At 39.9% G+C, this 23479-nt stretch overlaps 1 protein-coding gene across 1 annotated transcript; it reads left to right on the forward strand.

The window, feature by feature from the left end:
• The first annotated feature begins 2474 nt into the window (after nt 1-2474).
• On the forward strand, nt 2475-4032 carry LOC127083761 (uncharacterized oxidoreductase At4g09670). Its single transcript, XM_051024096.1, has 2 exons — nt 2475-3085; nt 3174-4032. The coding sequence occupies exons 1-2, from the start codon at nt 2615-2617 to the stop codon at nt 3792-3794; spliced, it is 1092 nt and encodes a 363-aa protein (XP_050880053.1). The 5' UTR covers nt 2475-2614; the 3' UTR covers nt 3795-4032.
• The last annotated feature ends 19447 nt before the right edge of the window (nt 4033-23479 follow it).

The following is a 23479-nucleotide window of genomic DNA, read 5'->3' on the forward strand; positions in this document are numbered from 1 at the left end:
TAGCTTCATCCTTATTTCATTATGGACACACCATTATGAGACACGTATGGTACATTTTTGAAGCATTCTATGACTTGATATGTTGTATTTGTTGTTTATGGTTTATTGTTGATGAATTTTATTAATGTTTGTTTAAAAGATGAGTTTATTATATATTATGTGGTTTGAGTATTTTTCCAATCCCTTACCGAATATATAACTTTTCAAACTGCATTAGCAAATTATCATATGATAGATAAAGTTGTAGTAGAAAACAAGTATGTGTCCAATTCTTGACAATAATTCTTCACACTGTTAACTGCATGTTATTCTTTGACAGTTAGAACTTGGTTTAATGATAGTAGGTATTCAACTGCCTCTCTCTCCACCTCTAATATTGTTTGCAAAGTAGATAATATTTTGCAAAAAGAACTAGAGGTGAAGGCATGGGCGGTTGAAGAACAAGGATCATTAAACCAAGTTCTTACTGTTAAATAGTAAAATACGGATAAGGTGTTGAAGACTTTTTCTCAAGCATTGAACGTGAACTTGTTCTTCTAATATAACTTAATTTGTCATATTTTAATGTTCTAGTGCATATTGAAAGGTTATATGATTAGTGAACATTAGAGAAATAAGCATTCCACATAATTTATAATAAACTCATGTTTATATATTACAACGGTTGTTTAGACAACCTTTGTTAAATATGTTGCATTAAACAATATAATAATTGTTGTTTAAAGTAACCGTTGTGGTAGGTAGCGTGGTACATAGATACAATCACGGTTGCACGACCATGGTGGAAAGCATCATACATACAACCACACCTTACCTCACAACAGTTGCTTCAACGTGTTGGTATCCTTTTTCTAACAGTTGTGATAGGTGTTTTCCGTAGTAATGTAGAAGCAAGATACTCACATCATTTTCAATCCTTCCGATAGGAACTTAGTCCCACAACTAATTACGACTCTGCTCGGTTGGATTTAATACATGGTCTACCATTACTAATTACGACCCTTCCTATTGGAATTTAGCAGGTGTAGCTAGCACTCTACTAATTACGACCCCACATGGTTGGATTTAGTAGATGGTCTACCATTACTAATTACGACCCATTTCGATTGGAGTTTAGTGTGTATAGCTAATTATGACTCCATTCGGTTGAATTAACATGTTACTAGGCTTGTACTAATTACGACTCCATTCTAGAAACCTAGTACTTCACCAGGCATATACTAATTATGACTCCATTTTAGGAACTTAGTACTTTGTCTTCTCATGCATGTATGACATTTCAAGTTCCAATCATTAATCATGCAATTAATACATATACACATTACAAAATGAAACATCAAACACACATCACAGTTTATTATCATTATCCAAACAATATGAAAACATAAACATGATTTCTTTTGCCAAAAAGGTAGAGCATTGAATTAGTTTTTCCAACGCATTCAACCTCACATTAATCAGAGCTACGATTCCCATTTTATGATGGAAATAGGAACACTAAACATTTTTCAAAGCATAAGGACTCTCGCTTAGGGAAATATGAGAATTTCTACTAGAAATGAATTAACCATTCATTAATGTTACCAAAATGTACCTTCTTTTACTTATTAAGAAAGATCTAGTGAATTAAGTTAGAATTAAGCTCAATTGAACTCACTAATTATTCTATTTATCTTAATTAATAACAAATAAAGTATACAAGAACTCAATCTAATTCAAATTACATCGAATAAAGTTTTTAAGAGAATACGAGAGATTATCCTAAAACACCTTTGGAATTACATTTATCCTAAAACACCTTTGGAATTACATTTTCCTAGATTTTGTTCCTCTCAAAGGTTGATTTCCGGTTTGAATGGTTGATATATTTTGAATTGCTTCGTATTGGAGTATTTGGAGTAAGAGAAACAATTTTGTTTGACGATGGAATTAAAAATATTTAAAAAAATGTCAACCCACATAGTTATTAACTTTTAAAACTTATATTTAAGGATGGAATTAAAAATATTTTAAAAATGTCAATCCACGTAGATATTAACTTGAGAATGGTGGGTTGTAAATTTCAACGAGTTTAAAACTTATATTTAAGTGTCTTAGATCCGATTAATTGTATTTTTAAGATTTCGTCTTGGTTAAAATGGCTGCCATTCTCTTTATATATGATTTTGTTTATAAAAATAATTGGTATCAGTTTATTATTTGAAGAGATTAATTGAAATACAATGTTAGTGTAAAAGGGTTTTACACCATCAGTTAATTATAGATGTTATTAAAAAAAGTTTGACTTTTATTTTAAAAATCTATAAATTAATACAAACGGGTGATGGCGATGAATCGACAGTGTAAAACTTTTTACACTGACAGTGTATAGTAATTAATCTCTTATTTGAATACAAAATATTTTAGCATTTGAGTAGATTTTAAAAAAAAATAGATCAATTTAATTATCAAATAGGTCATCAAGAAGCTGTCTTTTGGCACACTCATACCATTAATATTTCTGTACAAAAGAAAATCCCGCACCACGTGATTAGAGTTCTATTCTATCCACACACAAGTGAAGTTGCTGATAAATGCTAACCATATCCATATGCATAGTGTTTGATCACCTAAAATGGCCAACACCGATACCGTTCGTTTTGGGATCTTAGGCTGCGCCAACATCGCTAGAAAACTAGCCAGAGCCATCACACTTGCTCCCAACGGAACCATCTGCGCCATCGCAAGCCGCTCCCTAGAAAAGGCAGAGAAATTCGCTGCAGAAAACAATTTACCAGCAAGCGTGAGAATCTACGGTAACTACGATGAGATCATGGAGGATTCAGTTGTGGACGCGGTGTACATTCCTCTCCCGACGAGTCTACACGTGCAATGGGCGGTTACAGCCGCGAATAAGAAGAAGCATGTGATCGTCGAGAAGCCTGCGGCTCTCGACGTGGCAGAGCTTGATCGAATCTTAGAAGCTTGTGAATCAAACGGTGTGCAGTTTATGGATGGTTCTATGTGGTTGCATCATCCCAGGACAGCTCACATGGAACAATTACTCTCTCTTTCTAGTTCCACTAGTATCGGACCAGTTCATTTTGTGAGTGGAAGACTATTTTAATTTATTATTTTCTATTTGCGTTAGATTTAATTTATATCTATGTTTATAAATTTTCTTTGCATTATAGATCCATAGCACATCAACAATGCCAACAACACAAGAGTTTTTGGAGAATAACATAAGAGTAAAGCCAGAGTTAGATGCTCTTGGTGCTCTTGGTGACTTAGCATGGTACTGCATTAATGCATCCTTATGGGCAAAGGGCTACAAACTGCCAACAACCGTTACGGCGCTCCCCGACGTTACCAGAAACTCGGCCGGAGTCATATTGTCAATCACAACTTCTTTGCAATGGGACAAACCTAATCAGACAGTTGCAAATATCCACTGCTCGTTTCTTTCTCACACGTCCATGGATTTAGCGGTTTGTGGTTCCAATGGGTCTATGCATGTTAAGGACTTCATAATCCCTTATAAGGAGACTAGTGCAAAATTTGATTTTACATTTGGTGCAAAATTTGTTGATCTTCACATTGGGTGGAATGTGAAACCAGAGGAAGTTCATGTGGCCAACAAGCTCCCACAGGAAGCTTTGATGGTGCAAGAATTTGCTAGGCTTGTTGCAAGTGTTAGAGATTGTGGGTCTTATCCATCTACCAAATGGCCTGAAATTAGTAGAAAAACTCAATTGGTGGTTGATGCTGTGAAGAAGTCCCTAGAGCTTGGCTGCAAACCTGTTGCATTATAGCTAAGTAGTTACAAAGTCATTGTACACTTTATACTTTATGTAGTTGGAATCATAAAAATTCATGTAAAGTGAGGTATTGCTAATTTTAGACTAGTCTGCTGGGCAAAATCAATTTCACCTGCTACAAAAGTGAAGCAAAATATGCACTGTCTTGATGTAGTAGTGTACTGGTTGACTTGTTCCTTTAAAAATTAAACCAAGTCGGAGCCTAATTTATGGTGTCAATGACTTCATCTCACTTCCTCTCTCATTCTATGTTAAAAAATATAGAATATAGAATATAGTTTTCTCATTACGATGTCAATGACTTCATCTCTTAAGTTTGTTATAAGAGTCTTTGAGCAATGACACTCAATCCTTCAACTTTCCCTTCATATCCTTTTCTAAAACAATTATAACTGATTGAACTGCTCTAACATACTGACATACATGTGTAAACAAGTCCTACCTTGTTACCTGATATCATAGTTTATAAGGTATTTCAATGATACTTATCTGAGTCCTAATAATCAATTACCTTAAATGTTACTACCTTCTCATAAATTATAAGACATGTTACTACCTTCCTCATAAATTATAAGACTTTTTTGGAATTTCACACGAATTAAGAAAAGTAATTAATGTTGTATGTAGGGGTGTTCATCGATACGGGTCAAATCCGCGGACCCACTAATCTACATCAACTCAACCCTTATTTTAACTCAACTTATTCATGCGGGTCCAATCAATACCAACCATTTCAAATTCATTGATATTTGGTTCGGATAATGGGATTGAAATTTTGAATTCGCGAATTCAACTCATTAATATGTTATGTTATTTTTATTTTCTTTCTTTTATAAAGGATCCAGCAAAATTACTACTACCTATGCATCATTTTTTAATATAATTGTAGTTTTCATTAGTTGTAAGAACCTAAGTCTAAATTAAGTCTAAGAGACTTAATTTTTTTTTATTGAAAGAGTGATATATCTTACCATTTAAATTATATTCTATATATTTTATATATTTAATTTGGGACAAAATATTTTTTTTTAAAATGACTTCTAATTTGGGACATAAGAAGTATTATAATATTAAGAGAATTATTAAATAATTATTATAATTATTATATTATTAATTCAGAGTGTTTAGGTCTAGATTAAATAATGGAAGACATTGTTGAGTTGAACATCTGAGAATTATTGAATGGTTATTGGGAGAGACCCAACATTTGGGAAGGGATACTAGAAACTAGATTTGATAGAAATTAATTCTTTATAAAAATAAAATTATAGAATTTTAATATAGAGAAATAACACATAAACAGAATGATAAGAACTAGTTTGATTCCTTCCAAGAAACATTTAGGAAGGGATACTAGAAACTAGATTTGATAGAAATTAATTCTTTATAAAAATAAAATTATAGAATTTTAATATAGAGAAATAACACATAAACAGAATGATAAGAACTAGTTTGATTCCTTCCAAGAATTCGAGAATTTTGGATCTCTCTTCCCGAATATTTGAGAGTTGAATATCTTCTACTCCCTCCGTTTTTTATTATAAGTCGTTTTTTACTTTTCACACGTTTTAAGAAATGTAATAATTATGGTATGAAAAAGATAAATTATGAAGGATTTTACAAAATTATCCTTCATTATTCGTATTGGAAAAACAAATGGACATAATTGAGAGGAGAGAGAATAATAAATATCTAAGGATATAATAGGAAAAATAACATTAATGATTCATTGGTATTATAAAACGACTTATATTGTGGTACAAAATATTTTTTTAAAGTGACATATAATAAAAAACGGAGGTAGTAGTAACTATTCACTAATTCTCAGGTGATTAACTCTCAAATCCCCCCCCCCCCCCCCTATTTATTATAGACCTAAACACTCTGAATTAATAATATAATAATTATCCACTAACTCTCTTAATAATTTAATAGCAGTTACAATAACTAAAGAGTCACTCTTAATAATTTAATAGTAGTTACAATAACTAAAGAGTCAAACAATATTTTCCTCCTAAAGATTCACCTTATCCTCAAGGTGAAAGAATGTATCGTCTCGGATCCCATAACTTAAAGTAAAAATATTGAGTTATATAAGAAATATGATATTTTCTCTTGGATCAAATTTGTTCACAGTTCTCAATTTTCTCATGATTGATGGTTGGAATTACATCAATGTTGATAGTGAAACTTTCTCTTTCCTAGACTTTATCTTAGGAACAATAGCAATCACCATGTGATACACGACGATATGAGATTTCATAAACAACGGTTGTTGGCCGAACCATTGTGGCAGTGGCCATTTATTTGGTTCATCACTAAATCTCATTTCTCTCATTTTCGTTGATTGATTCTCTACTATCAATTTCTGGCATAAATTTCTTGAGAATTTCCTTTTTAAAACTTCCCCAAGTGGCACTTGGATTGGCTGAAACCTATAATTTGTACCATGTGACGGCTCTACCACTTATCCATTGGGCAACTTTTTCTATTTGATCTTCTTCTTTACATGCACCCCCTACGTTAAAATATTACTCAACCTGGATAATCCATCCATCAACATGATATCCTTCAAAATTTGATATTTCTAGTCATAACTTTTTGAGTCTCTTCTCCAATCTCTAACTTCTTTCAACACTTCACTTCAAGATCAAATATTCCTTTCATTCTTGATGACAATTCCATTTTTCTCTGTTTTTTCTCTCCCTGGTCAGAAGTGCTTTGATACCTATTGAAAGAAAGTGGTACCTAACAATAAAATTTAAGAGTACTTACAATATCTTTCTAAGAACATGATTTTGTTTCCATTCTTATTCTGCCTATATTTTGTAATTGCTCATAATAATAATAATAATAATAATAATAATAATAATAATAATTGTTATTCTAATAATTATAATGGATGCTCTTAGACTTTGTAACTGTTTTATATAACATTTACAATGGTTACTCTTATGCATGCAACTACTACTTGACAGAATCGAACAACCACATTCAATTTTGGTTTCTAATAACTCTTAAGGTCTAACAATAATCCCCCTAAACAATCATAGTGTCCTCAAGGTGATTCCTAAAGAATAAAAGAAAAAGAAAAAGAAATTGCAAAGAAAATTTATTGGCATTAGCATTAAAACTGAAGTGTTGGCACAATCAGACAACCCAATTTCACCATTTAGGTCCCACACTTAGGAGGAAAAACCACCTAACATTTTGGAATTATTGTAGTGAAATTGGTTAGCTTTGCTCTATAGGTCGATGAATATGGGATTCCCTCATCAGTGGTATCGATGATTGTCGCATCCGCGAAAAACAACCGGCGGGCTAAAACAAAAACAACACAGAGCCGCCACCGTGCGTTATTTATCCAAAAAGAGGGAAAGGAAACGCTCGAAGTAAACCTGGAAAAGACATGGTCTCGCGACCAAGGAGAGATGGGATCGGGAGTCGGTTATGCGAAGGGAAGGTATTAGTATCCCTACGCATTCGTCGTACTTGACGGGATCCACGCTCAAAAGGAAAGAAAAAGGTTGCTAAAACTGCTCACAAACATCACACACACACAGGTGGAGGAAGAGGGGAAAGGGCTCGCTAGGATATCGCATTCTATGCCTACGTATCTCATCTGGAATGAGAATCAGAGCTACCGTAGTTCGGCTCACGCACGCCGAAACAAAACACACGCAAACAGGCAAACATGGAAACCGAATGCCAATCGCTGGACTTACATCAGACTCCGAACCAAACAAACCCACACTGGAAACCGACTGCCGATCGCTGGACTTACGTCAGACTCCAAGCACACAACAATAGGATACGGAATGCCAATCGCTGGTCTTATATCCATCTCCTAACACACACAAGAAAGGTGAACAAGCAACAAGCTACTAAGGAGTCTGGCACTCGAGCCTAGTAACTGTCAAGCAAACACACACAAAAAAGAAAAAGGGTGCCCGGAGAGATCTCGTACGATCTCCTGCCTACGTACCTCATCTGGTATGAGGATCAGGGCAACGTAGTTCCCCTTAACAGGGGAGAAACTTTCTCCTAACCAGAGACTGGGAAATGACAAACTAGAAGGGAGACTGACTCGAGCCTAATAGTTATCATGTAATCCACCATGGTCCTAGGTTGAGGTTTCTATCTAACTTGCACAGGCAGCAAGCTATCCTAAACAGCATAAGCAAAGCAAACATACACAATTAGCACACACTATATACAAACAAAGTGGACTCACACAAGGTTAGGCTGTGAAACACAAGCCAACTGGAATCGGGTGATGTTAGCTCTTAACCCTAACATTGAGAGTTAGGGTGAAGCAGATGAAATAGGGAGTGAGGGGTGTGCCTCACAGCTCTTATCCCTGGCCTGGGAGAGCTTCAGACAAATGAAAGTGTGGGAGTTCAGAAAGTTGGAACTCTTCTCCACATATGACTGACTCAACAAAGATCTTGGGTTAATATCCACAATGCATCAACACAAGGTGTGTGAGCAAAGTGGATGACACACTGAATAGCAGGAGATGGATTGCACATCTCTTATATCTGCCAATTGCCTTATCAAAGGTCTTTTCCTGCTTGGCACAAAGATAAACAAACACAAGCATTGCCTCTTAAGGAGGGCTTCAGACAGGTGCCTGCTGTCATACGGTGAACTGGACTTTTTGTGGTTTTAATCGCAATGTCGCGGTTAGCAAGAGTCGCCACCGACTTTTCTTTTATCCCATAAGGAAAGGTGGAAAAGAACAGGAAAGACCTTAATTTTAAATTCTTAGGTTCGGGAGGTACTTTATACGAAGGGAAGGTGTTAGGCACCCTTCGTATCCATGGTTATCCATGGGCTCTTAATTGCTCAATCATTTATGTTTTCTAGGTTTGAAAAAGTGGTTGAGAAATGTATGAAAGATGTTTTGAAAATGAGAATTTAACTTTGTAATGATTCTTGCATGAATGTATACAAAGTGGTTATCCCTCTTAATTTTGAAGATGGTTTAGAAAAATATAACTTGGCAATGATCCTAGTACGGATGTATGCTAAGTGGTGATTTTCTAAAAAAAGGATGTTTGAAAGGTGTAAGGTGGGAAAAGTATTTTTTATTATGAATGAGCAATTAAGGTTGCACCTATCCGAGGTCTTTCCGGGCATTTCCCATCCTTATGAGGGTAAAACTGTCCTTACTATTGAGAAGTAAGTAGTTTTATCCTGGGGATGTAGAAGGGTCATCGTAGGGTCATCGATCGGTCATTGAAGGCAACAGTTGTGAGGATACCTTAGCATTCGAAGGGACTATCATCATTTAACCGTAGGCTACACCGAAGGGTCATCGAGGGACAAAATCGTAATTTCGAAGGCAACGTCCGAGGGACTATGATGATTTAACCGAAGGGCCATTGCTAAGTGTATCCCCACATTCGCGGGACATGACCGATTTATACCGTAGTACCGTAAGGCCGCAAAAAGAGGTCCAAGATCACTTATTTAAAGGTCATATTTTAAAGTCAATTAAGTAATTAAGTCCATACTAAAATCAATACATTAAAATTGATACATTGAAATTAAGACATTAAAATTAACACATTAAAATTAATTAGGCCACTTAGGGTGAGTCTCCACAAGGGTATCCCACAAATAAAGTGGAAGACCTAAACAGCAATCTTTTCCTGGGACATATGAACCTTTGCAAAATTCAGCAAACGGGTTAGAATACCAAATCGGGGTGTAATCGAAGATTACACCAAAACAGTAATAGTATCAGGTAAGCAAAGCATAGTTATAGTAAAACAGGTCAGGTGGGCAAGGATCAAAACAGAGCGAAGAAATAGCGGCATCCATTATAACAATTCAAAGTATCCAGGCATACTTAAGTCCACATGCAAACCTCAAATATATTTATGAGTTAAATTATGATATCACACGCAAGTTAAGAACATAAAGCGATATCGCATGCAAATTGAGAAAATGAAGCTGTAATAATAATGCAAACCTGTTTGCAATCGAATTGCACCCTTGAGTTGGCGAGCCGGATTGAATTGGACGGTGGTAGCTTTGCGGCCGCCGGCTTTTCCTTCAGGGTTTCCTTTAGGGTTACCCGGGGTAAGTTAAACAGTAGTCTTGTAAAACACAATGCCTAAGCTGTTGGAAAAGTAAATGTGCAAAAGCGAAAACGGCCACGGAAAAAGGAATCTGGAAAAGCCCCCCTTTCTAGGTTTTCAAGGTGGCTATTTATATTAGTGTCATTAGGTCATGCATGCTGCCCAAAAAAGTCTTCAACGCGCGCGTGGATCTAGGGCCCAACGGACCTTCAAGTCTCCGAAGCATTATCTGCGCCCAAAAAGTAGGGGAACGGTGTGACGTTCGTCACACCATGTGTGACGCCCGTCACAGGGGTAGGCGTGACGCTCGTCACAGCCTCTGTGACGCTCGTCACAGATGCCACACCCGTGTTCTTGTACTTTGGGTTGGGCTTTGCTGTTTGGTTCGTTTTCTTTCTTTTTGCACCCCTTTTCCTCCGCTTCCAAATAAACCACTTTCATATTATCACTAGGTGAGCGTGTAGCGAGTAGGCCAATTTGGGTCATTCGCGAGCTGGGTCTTTGTTCCTTTAAGTGTCATAAAGTGAGTCGGAGTGCCCTGAAATGTCTTGAAATATTAATGGGCAAATTTTGGGGTATGACAGCTGCCCCTGTTCAATATTCTTGAACCGAGAGAGTAGAATGGTATGTGTCGTTCGTGGTCTGGAGGTGAAAGATTATTGAACACTAGAATGCCCCGAAAATTTGCGCTTGTCAATTGGTCTTGATGGAGATGGGCTTAAAGATGCCATCCAGGAAGTTTGATGATGGGAGCTTCAGACTGTGTCGTACGTTAGACGATATCTGAAGACATGGGTGTCATACCGGGTCATACGCTAGATCGTATAGTGAATCATCCATCATGCTGTTGACTTTGCTGGGGAGTCAGAGTATGCTATATACTGCTGGGGATAAGGGATCAGAATGGGTCATACACTGGACCGTATCTGAATACCAGAGTGAGCTGTTCGTTAGGCAGGTGACTTTGATGGGGATGAAAGATCAGAACGGATTGTACGCCAGATCGGTTCTGAGTTGCAGAATGAGCCGTCTGTTAGGCTGAATCTGCTTGAAGAGGGAGTAGTCGTATACCAGACTACCATTCAGGAATGTACCTGTCCGAAGGTAACACCTGAGCAAAGGAGTAGCCGTATACCAGACTACCATTCAGGAATGTACCTGTCCGAAGGTAGCACCTGAGCAAGGGAGTAGCCGTATACCAGACTACCATTCAGGAATGTACCTGTCCGAAGGTAGCACCTGAGCAAGGGAGTAGCCGTATACCAGACTACCATTCAGGAATGTACCTGTCCGAAGGTAGCACCTGAGTAAGGGAGTAGCCGTATACCAGACTACCATTCAGGAATGTACCTGTCCGAAGGTACCACCTGAGAAAGGGAGTAGCCGTATACTAGACTACCATTCAGGAATGTACCTGTCCGAAGGTAGCACCTGAGAAAGGGAGTAGCCGTATACTAGACTACCATTCAGGAATGTACCTGTCCGAAGGTAGCACCTGAGAAAGGGAGTAGCCGTATACTAGACTACCATTCAGGAATGTACCTGTCCGAAGGTAGCACCTGAGAAAGGGAATAGTCGTATACTAGACTATCATTCAGGAATGTACCTGTCCGAAGGTAGCACCTGAGAAAGGGAATAGTCGTATACTAGACTATCATTCAGGAATGTACCTGTCCGAAGGTAGCACCTGAGAAGATGGAGGTTTAACTTGGTCGTACATCAAACCATACTTGAGTTGTTGAAGATCAGACTGGATCGTACGTTAGATCGTATCTGAGTTGAAAGAGTCATATGTTGAGCTGAATCAGAATGAACCGTATGTTAGGCTGTATCTGTATACGTTGTACTTGCAATAAATGTCTGGGATGGGCTTAAAGATGCCATCGCTAGGAGGATATCGAAGTGTTGTCAGAATGAATGTTCCCATGAATTGCATCTGGAATATGCATCTGAATTTTGTCTGTGATTGATAAAGGCGTCTGTCTGAATGAGCCTTTTACTTTGACTATATCAGGAGGATAATTAATCTGCAAAGAAAGGTTAGCGCTATGCTATGTCATGATGCGTGAGATGTTTTATGCTTTCGAAAATAAATGTGAATGTTGTATGCATGCGTATGTTGTGAAACGATGTAATGAATGAGTTATGCGTATGAGAAGTTCTGCTTGGGGACTCTACTGGGGAAAATAAATCCCCATCTACTGATTGGAGATATTCGTGTTGAGGACCCTCTCTCGGCTGGGGGTTCTGATTGATGGTAGAGATATTCAACAGAGCCTGGCTGGGGGTGGATGAGATGATCAATCTGTCTGATGATGCCGACCTCTGTTGGGGAATACTGCCAACTTCTTCTGGGGAAAAACAGGCTTGCTGGGGGAAGAGAATTGGTAGTGGATTCATTGGAAGCATGATTAGACCTTTTCCTTGATCCTGAAGTAGGGTAGTAATTGCTATTGCTATTCTGTGCATGTATTTTGGTAAACATTGGTCATATTCAAATGCACATATTAATTCAAATTAAATCAATGGACGTTTACGCAACCAAAACAGAAAAGTAAAAACAAAAATATCTTTTTTGAAAGAAGGTTGTATTGATTTTGAAAGAAGGCCTATAAACAGGCAATTTGTGTACAAGGAGACAGAGATCCTGGTAAGAGGAAATTGTCGAAACACAGAGAAAGCTATGCAGAAAAAGTCCTATCGATTTTAAGTCTACTACTGTCATTATGTCTTTAAGCATCTCATCCCCTGCTGTCAGATAGAAGTGATTGGCTTGTTCAGTCCCTGGAACTTGGTTGAAGCTGACAGAGAACGGGACATAGTCATACGCTTTAATCCCTAATTTTTGCCTGGACCGCCTTTTCAGGTTTTCAGTCCAACAGGATACCCTTTTTTGCCCAAGCCGCCTTTTCAGGTTTTCGACTTGCCGGGTGTACATTTTTATATGTTTATCCCTAATTTTTGCCCGAACCCTTTTGGTTCGCCGGGATGCCCTTACTTTTGCCTAGGTACGTCGACCTAGCGGGTCTCTTTTATGCGTAGTATTTTTTTAACTATGTCCGCGTTCACGGGATGCGGGAAGTCTTCGCCATCCATTGTAGCAAGTATCATGGCTCCACCAGAGAATACCTTCTTAACTACAAATGGCCCTTCGTATGTGGGAGTCCACTTGCCTCTGGGATCCCCTTGTGGTAGAATGATACGCTTGATCACCAAGTCACCAACTTGATACACCTGTCTCTTGACTCTTTTGTTAAATGCCTTGGTCATGCGCTTCTGATATATCTGCCCGTGACAAACAGCCGCAAGTCTCTTCTCATCAATCAAGTTTATCTGATCGAGTCGAGTCTGAATCCATTCATCTTCGTCTAAGCCCGCCTCTTTCATGATTCTTAGAGAAGGAATCTGGACTTCCACTGGTAAAACAGCTTCCGCTCCGTAGACTAAAGAGAAAGGAGTTGCCCCTGTCGAAGTGCGTACTGAAGTGCGATAACCATGGAGAGCAAATGGTAACATCTCATGCCAGTCTTTGTACGTTACTGTCATCTTTTGTATAATCTTCTTGATGTTCTTATTAGCAGCCTCCACGGCGCCATTCATCTTTGGCCGGTACGGAGAAGAATTATGATGCTTTATTTTGAACTGTGTGCAGAGTTCAGTAATCATCTTGTTATTCAAATTAGTACCATTGTCAGTGATAATTCTTTCAGGGATGCCATACCGACAAATAAGACTATTCTTGATGAACCGTGCCACCACATTCTTGGTGACAGAAGCGAAGGAGGCTGCCTCTACCCACTTTGTGAAGTAATCAATAGCGACGAGAATGAAACGATGTCCATTAGAAGCCGTAGGTTTAATCTCTCCAATCATATCGATGCCCCACATTGCAAAGGGCCAAGGCGCCGTTAACACGTTCAATGGAGCAGGAGGTACATGTACTTTGTCCGCATAGATCTGACACTTGTGACAGGTTCTGGAGTGATGGTGGCAATCCGCTTCCATGGTAGACCAATAATATCCTGATCTCAGAATCTTCTTGGCCATTGTATGTCCATTAGAATGAGTCCCAAAAATACCGTCATGCATGTCTTCCATAATCCTTTCTGCTTCCTTTTTATCCACACAGCGAAGCAGAGTCGAATCATGATTACGTTTGTATAATACTCCGTTACTCAGAAAGAATTTAGCGGAGAACTTCCTCAGGAATTTTCTGTCCTTGATGGATGCCCCTTCAGGGTATTCCTGAGCTTCTAAATATCTTCTTACGTCGTGGAACCAAGGTTTCTCCTGTACCTTCTCAGTGTTAAGTCCATAACAGTATGCTGGTTCATCTAACCGTCCAATGGTAATCATGGGGGCTTCGTTGCCCCATCTGACTCTGAACATAGATGACATGGTAGCTAATGCGTCTGCCAACTGGTTCTCCTCTCGTGGGATATGTTCAAATGTTATCTCTTCAAAGTATGGGATTAATGTCATCACTTGCTCTCGATAAGGGATGAGATTTGGATGTTTAGTATCCCATTCTCCTTTGATCTGACTGATTACCAAGGCCGAATCTCCGTACACACTCAAAAACTTGATTCGCCAATCTATAGTAGCTTTGAGTCCAAAAATACACGCTTCATACTCAGCCATATTGTTGGTACAATGAAAACATAGTCTAGCCGTGAAAGGCGTATGGTAACCCTCGGGAGAAATGAGTACAACCCCAACACCATGGCCCAATGCATTAGAAGATCCATCAAAGACCATAGTCCATCGGGATCCCCATTCGGGTCCTTCATCTGGTTTAGGTTTTTCATTATCAGTAACAACCATGACATCCTCATCTGGGAACTCAAAATTCATAGATTGGTAATCATCCACCGCTTGATGAGCCAAATGATCAGCCAGCACGCTTCCTTTGATTGCTTTCTGGGTAGTGTACTGGATATCGTACTCTGTTAAGATCATCTGCCATCTCGCTATTCTTCCAGAGAGGGCAGGCTTCTCGAACATGTATTTGATGGGATCCATCCTAGAAATCAACAAAGTGGTCTGATTCAACATATACTGTCTTAGTCGGCGAGCAGCCCAGGCCAAAGCACAGCAAGTTCTCTCGAGCAGTGAGTATCTTGTTTCACAGTCGGTAAACTTTTTGCTCAGGTAGTATATGGCATGCTCTTTTCGACCAGACTCGTCATGTTGCCCCAATACGCACCCCATTGAATTTTCTAACACGGTCAAATACATGATGAGAGGTCTTCCTTCAACTGGTGGTATCAGAATCGGAGGTTCCTGGAGATATTTCTTGATTTTGTCAAAAGCTTCTTGACATTCCTCATTCCATATCATCTCTTGATTTTTCCTCAGTAGCTTGAAGATGGGTTTGCAAGTAGCGGTCAAGTGGGAGATAAATCGAGCAATGTAGTTCAAGCGTCCCAAGAAACCTCTGACTTCTTTCTCCGTACGGGGAACTGGCATTTCTTGAATAGCTCTCACTTTAGCCGGGTCAACCTCGATTCCTTTACCGCTGACAATAAAGCCCAGGAGTTTACCGGATCTCACTCCAAAAGTGCATTTGTTTGGATTCAATCTCAACTTGTACTTCTTCAACCTCTCGAACAGTTTGTATAAGTGATCGAGATGTTCTTCTTCAGTATGAGATCTAGCTATCATGTCATCCACATATACTTCTATCTCATGATGAATCATATCATGGAACAAAACCACCATAGCACGCTGGTACGTTGCCCCGGCGTTCTTTAGACCGAATGGCATTACTCTGTAACAGAAAGTGCCCCATTGCGTCACAAACGTAGTTTTCTCCATGTCCTCAGGTGCCATCTTAATTTGATTGTAACCTGAGAAACCATCCATGAAGGAGAATACTTTGTGTTGAGCGGTGTTATCTACCAGAACATCAATGTGCGGGAGTGGAAAGTCATCTTTGGGACTTGCTTTATTCAAATCTCTGTAGTCTACGCACATTCGCACCTTACCATCTTTCTTTGGCACTGGCACCACATTAGCAACCCATTGAGGATAAGAAGTAACAGCTAAAAAACCGGCATTGAATTGTTTCATAACCTCGGCTTTGATTTTCTCGGACATTTCAGGACGCATGCGGCGAACTTTTTGCTTGACAGGACGGCAGTCTTCCTTCGTAGGCAGCCGATGCACCACTATATTAGTATCCAACCCAGGCATGTCTTCATAAGACCAGGCGAAAACCTCTACATAGTCATGCAACATCCGAACCAATCTTTCCTTGACACTGCTTTCCAATCCTGCTCCTATTTTGACTTCTTTTCTGTCTACCTCAGTACCCAGATTTACAATTTCGAGGGACTCTTCATGCGGCTGTATAGTCCTTTCTTCTTGCAGTACCAATCTGGCAAGCTCTCCAGGGACTTCACAATCTTCCTCACTTCCATCTTCGGCTTGGTAGATCGGATTTTCAAAGTCATAATGGACAGTAGCGGAATTATTATCAATAGGATCCAGAGTGAGTACGGATCTGCAATTTGTTACGTGAGTGTGTGTAAGAAAACATAGCTCGTTTGAAAGACGACAGGAAAAATAAAGAGCGCAATATTTGAATGCGAAAAGGTCCATTGATTTATTGAATATGAAAATATGCTTATGAAATGACAAAACCCTTAACAAATTAGCTATTGTGCCCCGGGTATAGACACAATGCTTTAAGAAGTTCAATTAGAATTTGCAATACTAAATAGACAATAACAATTACTCCTGACTAAAGGAGATCGGGATAGTGTCTTCAGCCTTCCAATTATTGAGTCCGTCGCCAATTGTTGGGTAGATCCAGCTATCCAGGTCGCAATCACTGTCAGCATCCTCTACAGTATTGATTTGATCTTTGACCATCTTATCAGAGTTGAATCCCAGACCAGCTTTGTCAGACTTGTACGGTACGTTGATCAGTTGACCCCAGCCAGTACAGCCACCATCTTCAACCACGGCTTGAGCGTCCTTCAGAGAAATCATAGCAGGAGGAGCTCGAATAACCTCGGGCACAAGGGGAGTTGGCTTAAGGACAGGACTAGGCGGAGGAACCACTTCAAATGACTGAGACGGAGTCTCGAAGAATTCACCATCCATCTCGACATATCTGAAGGTATGCACACTACTGACAATGTATTCTTATTCCCCACACACAGTGACAATCTTTCCCTCTATTGGATATCTCAGCTTTTGATGGAGAGACGAAGCTACAGCACCTGCCCCATGAATCCAGGGGCGTCCCAGCAAGCAGGAATAGGCGGGGCGAATGTTCATTACATGAAAGGTAGTGTTGAAGACTTGAGGTCCTATCTTGATAGGGAGAACAACTTCACCGTGGACAACACTCTTTGCACCATCGTAAGCCCGCACCACAATGTCACTAGGCTTCAGTTCAACGCTCTTGCAGTCAAGTTTCTCGAGCACGGTTTTTGGTAACACATTCAAAGAAGAGCCATTATCGATCAGCACATGAGACAGGGTGATCCCTTTACACTCAATGGAGATATGCAGAGCTTTATTATGGTCCTTTCCCGCTGGTGTCAGGTCAGCATTGGAAAAACCTAGGCCACCGTCGACAGTCAGATTGGCAACATAATTTTCGAACTGATCGACGGAGGTCTCTTGAGGTACATGAGCAGTCTTCAAGAATCTTATCAAGGCATGGGCATGAGATTCAGAGGATAACAACAAGGACAACATCGAGATTTTAGACGGGGTATGCCTCAACTGTTCTACCACATCAAAATCACTCTTGCGGATGATTTTCAGCACTTCTTCCATTTCTCGTTTGGCAACGTCTTCAGTAGTAGCTTCGATCGGTGTCTCTGACTGAGAAGGGTTGACTGGTTCCTTTCCTCGGTTTTCGGGAACCGGAGGTGAGATCTCTGGAGAGAAGATCCTTCCGCTTCGAGTAATTTTACTAGACCCAACGATGTCATTAGGATTAGCAGAATCACCAACTTGCTTTACGCCATGGATGTAAACCTCACCTCCATAATTCCACGGAATGGCCTTGCTTGAGGAGTACGGTATTGGGCCAGGTGCAGTAATGATCAGGGGAGCTACCTTGGGCTCAGCAATGATCTTCACAGGTACCCTGGGAGCGGTAATCTTAACCGGAACTTTGGACCTTGCAATCATAGATATTTCTTCAATAGGGTTTTCCGCCTTAGAAACCCTTTCAAAGAGAATTGTACGGTCGTCCATCAGCCGTTGAATGCCATTTTTCAATTTCAAGCAGTCCTCGGGCCAAAGTGTGCAGAGATTGCAATCTTCAGTACAACCTGGAAATAAACCAGCTTGCGATAAATTCCGCTTTATGACCGGGAGAGGAGATGTTAAGTCCGCTACAGTAGTGATGAGAAAATCGTCATTGAGAGCATTAACAGCCTTGTCGTGATTAGGCATAGGTGCATTGATGACATTAGGGGTCTCCGGAGGCTCGAACTCAATTTCCCCAGCATCGATCATGTCCTGAATCTTATTCTTCAATAGCCAACAATCATTTGTATCATGCCCGGGGCTATCGGAGTGATACGCACACCTGGCATTGGGATTATAACGAGGCGAAGCAGTGTTGACATTTGCAGGGGGACCTCTGAGAGTGATCAGGTTTACCTTCAGCATGCTTTGCAGTGCTTGTGCTAAAGTCATATTGAGCTTGGTAAACTGCCTTCTTGGTCTGTCTTGTCTTTGCTGGAAGTTTTGAGCTGGCGGGGCTGCAATCGTCACTGCTCCAATGGCATGGTCACCGATTTTCTTGTTATGATTCTTCTGACCATACACAGCATTCGATTCATTCTTCCCCTGGTAGGACTTTTTACTGCTTGTAGAAGTAGTTGCCTGTAATTTTCCACTTCGAATGCCGCTCTCCACCCGTTCACCTGTCAGTATAAGTTCAGTGAAACCTGATGAAGAACTCCCCAGTAGGTGGCTGTAGAATGGGCCAGTCAGAGTACCCATGAACAGGTCTACTAATTCTCGGTCAGTCATAGGGGGTTTGACCCTGCCGGCCAAATCTCTCCATTTCTGAGCATACTCTTTAAAGCTTTCTTTAGATCCCATGGCCATATTCTGCAACTGTAGCCGAGTAGGTGCTAATTCAGAATTGTACTGGTACTGCTTGTAGAAAGCCGTTGCTAGATCAGTCCAGGTGCGGATGTCAGAGCTCTCGAGCTGATAATACCATTCCAACTGAGTGCCAGATAGACTCTCTTGGAAGAAATGGATCCACAGTTTCTTATCAGTGGTATGCGGCTGGATCTTTCTCACATAAGCCCTTAGATGCATCTGAGGACAAGACGCACCATCGTACTTATTGAAAGTGGGGATTTTGAATTTGCGAGGAAGGGTCACATCGGAGACCAGACCCAAACTTTCGAAATCCAGACCAGGTGTCTTCTGACCCTCCATGGCTAGCATGCGTTCTTCCAGCAGTTTGTACTTATCATCCCTTGGAGAGTACTGTTCATTTTCATATTCCTCATCATCATCCTCAGGGTTAGAGAAATCAACATTCTCCTCCTCTGAATCATTCTCCGCCCCCTCTTCTGGACCATTCGGGATTCCAAATTTGATTCCCGTAGCCTGTCCTTTACGCCTTCTGCCCGGGTTAATGAAGCTCACAGCTTTCTTGTCCTTCTTCTTTTCAGCCAAAAGAGCCTTCAGCTCCTCCTGCCCCTTGGATAAGCTTAACATCATCTCCTTGAATTGAGCATTCTGAGTCTGGAGATCTTTGACAGTCTGTTCGAGATCCATTTTTCTGTTTGAAGGAAAACCGTGAGAATACTGATCCTTTTAGAGTACCTGTTATGCAATGTCATGTTATGCTATGCAATGTATGAAATGTTTTCAAGGACTTTTGGAATTTAACTTTGCATAAATCACCAACAAGAGAGAAATGTTTATTGCTACTTTTTTTTTTAATCAATGTTCGTTACAAAAGGAATAATAGTAAAATACAATGAAAGCTCAAGTCTCCCAGGGGCGACTTCTTTTTGGGCGAAGATATGCATTGAGTCTTCGTTCCTCGTTAAGCTGACTGGTGAGCTCTAGTACTTTCTTCCTTTCCGTATTGAGCTGAGCTTCAAAAGTATCTCTCTCTTCTCTCAACTGGGTCCAGGATCTTTTCACTTCCTCAACATCAGTAGGCATATCTGGGTAAGGAATGATCTGGGAAGTACCTCCTTCGACCTCTGATTCAACAATCAATGGTCCGACTGCAAGATACGGCATGACAAGTTCGCGAGCTCTGGCGCGTACCCATCTAAGATAAGGTTCCATAGGAATAGAATTTTTCTTGCCTAAATTGCTTCTTTTCACCATGCCCCAAGCTCGTACAAACTTTTGACGGAGATTTTGAGGGTCATTGTCATAGTCAAACACTATACCTTGAACAATTATCTCATGCGGACCGTCCCTTCGAGCATACCCAAACTGACGTAGGGCTAAGGCAGGATTATAAGTAATACCTCCTCTTATCCCCATGAGGGGTACGTTAGGGAATTCTCCACAACGGTCGATGATGATAACATTTTCTCTGAGGTTAGAACACCAACGGATGTCCGAATGGGAGAGTGCCATTATCCTTTGAGACCACTTCAGATTTTGATCATTCTTCAAGATTGATTGAGGAAGGTGCGAAATAAACCACCTAGACAACAAAGGTATGCAACACATGAGAGTCCCTTGCTTCTTCATAGTGCGAGTGTGAAGGGAATGCAAGACATCTCCAAGTAAGGTAGGCACAGGGTTATGAGTGAGGAATATCTTAATAGCATTCACATCTATGAATTGGTCCGGATTAGGGAATAGCACCAAACCATAGATTATCAATGCTAAAACGTCTTCAAAAGCATGGACATTCATAACTTTTAGGGATTCTCGGGCTTTACTTATCAGAAATTTGGCAAGTAAACCTTTAATTCCACTTCTTGTTACCCAATTGGTCTCAATGTCAGATTTCGTCATGTGTAAAGCTGCGGCAACTTCTTCAGACTTTGGCATCTTTTCTAAACCGCTGAAGGGTATTTGATCAAGGATAGGTATCCCAAGTAGCTGGGAGAATTCTTCTAACGTGGGTACCAACTGATAATCTGGGAAAGTGAAGCAATGATGCTTAGGATCGAAGAACTGGAATAGGACTCTCATCATATCTTCTTTGAAACCAGCGGTAACCAGATTGAGGAGATGACCATGTTTCTTGTGGAACTGAGCATGATCGGGGAGTTCTGACACCAAATCCTTGAGTTGAGGAGAGATTGCTACAAGATTGATCCGGATAGTCTTCCTGGAAGCCATAACCTGTTTAACAGAGCAAAGCTAAATTCCTAAGTCCTTGAAATGGTTAGTATGATGATGTTATGATGTTATGATGTTATGATGTTATGCAAGCACAAGCATGTCACACAACAATTATTCCTAGGTTTTAAGGCTTGCATGAGTTCCATAGGTAAGTACCCTCCCCACTGAAGTTCGGTTGGCTCAACCTGTCCTAGAATAGTAACCGGGTTCTAGAAGGATCTCAGATCATCGACCTTTCTTTAGGTCCACTTCAGTGCAACACCAAGTGGTTGACCGAAGCTTTCCTAAAGTCCAATCTCAAAGAGTGTAGCATCGAGTATCAACCAACCTCAGTCGGAACCGAAGTCAGTTATCTCACTACTTTCTAATGGCTAGGATGAGTCAATTAGGGTTCTAAAGGTCTGGTTAACGCTTTGATGACACCACGCGGAAGCCAAATTTTTCCTCAAGTAACATGAGGAACATCAGGACAACCAAAGTGTCACATTAACCGTAGCTATCATTTTAACCATTCCAGTATACGCCGGATAGTCGCGATGATCTATTGCTACTTACCTAAGGTACACTAGATCCGGGTGTAGGATCTTTCACTCAACAATACCCTTAAAAGAAGGAACAATCCAAAAACATAAATGATTTTTTTTTTTTTTTTTTTTTTTTTTTTTTTTTTTTTTTTTTAAGATGGACCTCTCTTTGTAGTCCCCAGCAGAGTCGCCAGTTCTGTCATACGGTGAACTGGACTTTTTGTGGTTTTAATCGCAATGTCGCGGTTAGCAAGAGTCGCCACCGACTTTTCTTTTATCCCATAAGGAAAGGTGGAAAAGAACAGGAAAGACCTTAATTTTAAATTCTTAGGTTCGGGAGGTACTTTATACGAAGGGAAGGTGTTAGGCACCCTTCGTATCCATGGTTATCCATGGGCTCTTAATTGCTCAATCATTTATGTTTTCTAGGTTTGAAAAAGTGGTTGAGAAATGTATGAAAGATGTTTTGAAAATGAGAATTTAACTTTGTAATGATTCTTGCATGAATGTATACAAAGTGGTTATCCCTCTTAATTTTGAAGATGGTTTAGAAAAATATAACTTGGCAATGATCCTAGTACGGATGTATGCTAAGTGGTGATTTTCTAAAAAAAGGATGTTTGAAAGGTGTAAGGTGGGAAAAGTATTTTTTATTATGAATGAGCAATTAAGGTTGCACCTATCCGAGGTCTTTCCGGGCATTTCCCATCCTTATGAGGGTAAAACTGTCCTTACTATTGAGAAGTAAGTAGTTTTATCCTGGGGATGTAGAAGGGTCATCGTAGGGTCATCGATCGGTCATTGAAGGCAACAGTTGTGAGGATACCTTAGCATTCGAAGGGACTATCATCATTTAACCGTAGGCTACACCGAAGGGTCATCGAGGGACAAAATCGTAATTTCGAAGGCAACGTCCGAGGGACTATGATGATTTAACCGAAGGGCCATTGCTAAGTGTATCCCCACATTCGCGGGACATGACCGATTTATACCGTAGTACCGTAAGGCCGCAAAAAGAGGTCCAAGATCACTTATTTAAAGGTCATATTTTAAAGTCAATTAAGTAATTAAGTCCATACTAAAATCAATACATTAAAATTGATACATTGAAATTAAGACATTAAAATTAACACATTAAAATTAATTAGGCCACTTAGGGTGAGTCTCCACAAGGGTATCCCACAAATAAAGTGGAAGACCTAAACAGCAATCTTTTCCTGGGACATATGAACCTTTGCAAAATTCAGCAAACGGGTTAGAATACCAAATCGGGGTGTAATCGAAGATTACACCAAAACAGTAATAGTATCAGGTAAGCAAAGCATAGTTATAGTAAAACAGGTCAGGTGGGCAAGGATCAAAACAGAGCGAAGAAATAGCGGCATCCATTATAACAATTCAAAGTATCCAGGCATACTTAAGTCCACATGCAAACCTCAAATATATTTATGAGTTAAATTATGATATCACACGCAAGTTAAGAACATAAAGCGATATCGCATGCAAATTGAGAAAATGAAGCTGTAATAATAATGCAAACCTGTTTGCAATCGAATTGCACCCTTGAGTTGGCGAGCCGGATTGAATTGGACGGTGGTAGCTTTGCGGCCGCCGGCTTTTCCTTCAGGGTTTCCTTTAGGGTTACCCGGGGTAAGTTAAACAGTAGTCTTGTAAAACACAATGCCTAAGCTGTTGGAAAAGTAAATGTGCAAAAGCGAAAACGGCCACGGAAAAAGGAATCTGGAAAAGC

The sequence above is a fragment of the Lathyrus oleraceus genome, chromosome 5 (assembly GCF_024323335.1).
Source record: "Lathyrus oleraceus cultivar Zhongwan6 chromosome 5, CAAS_Psat_ZW6_1.0, whole genome shotgun sequence".
Taxonomy (NCBI): domain Eukaryota; kingdom Viridiplantae; phylum Streptophyta; class Magnoliopsida; order Fabales; family Fabaceae; genus Lathyrus; species Lathyrus oleraceus.

What these genes read in the sequence shown, in the direction of transcription:
- LOC127083761 (XM_051024096.1), top strand. Translation starts at nt 2,615, where the DNA reads ATGGCCAACACCGATACCGTTCGTTTTGGGATCTTAGGCTGCGCCAAC. An exon ending in GTATCGGACCAGTTCATTTT is followed by an intron (nt 3,086 to 3,173) that starts GTGAGTGGAAGA and finishes TTTGCATTATAG; the next exon opens with ATCCATAGCACATCAACAAT.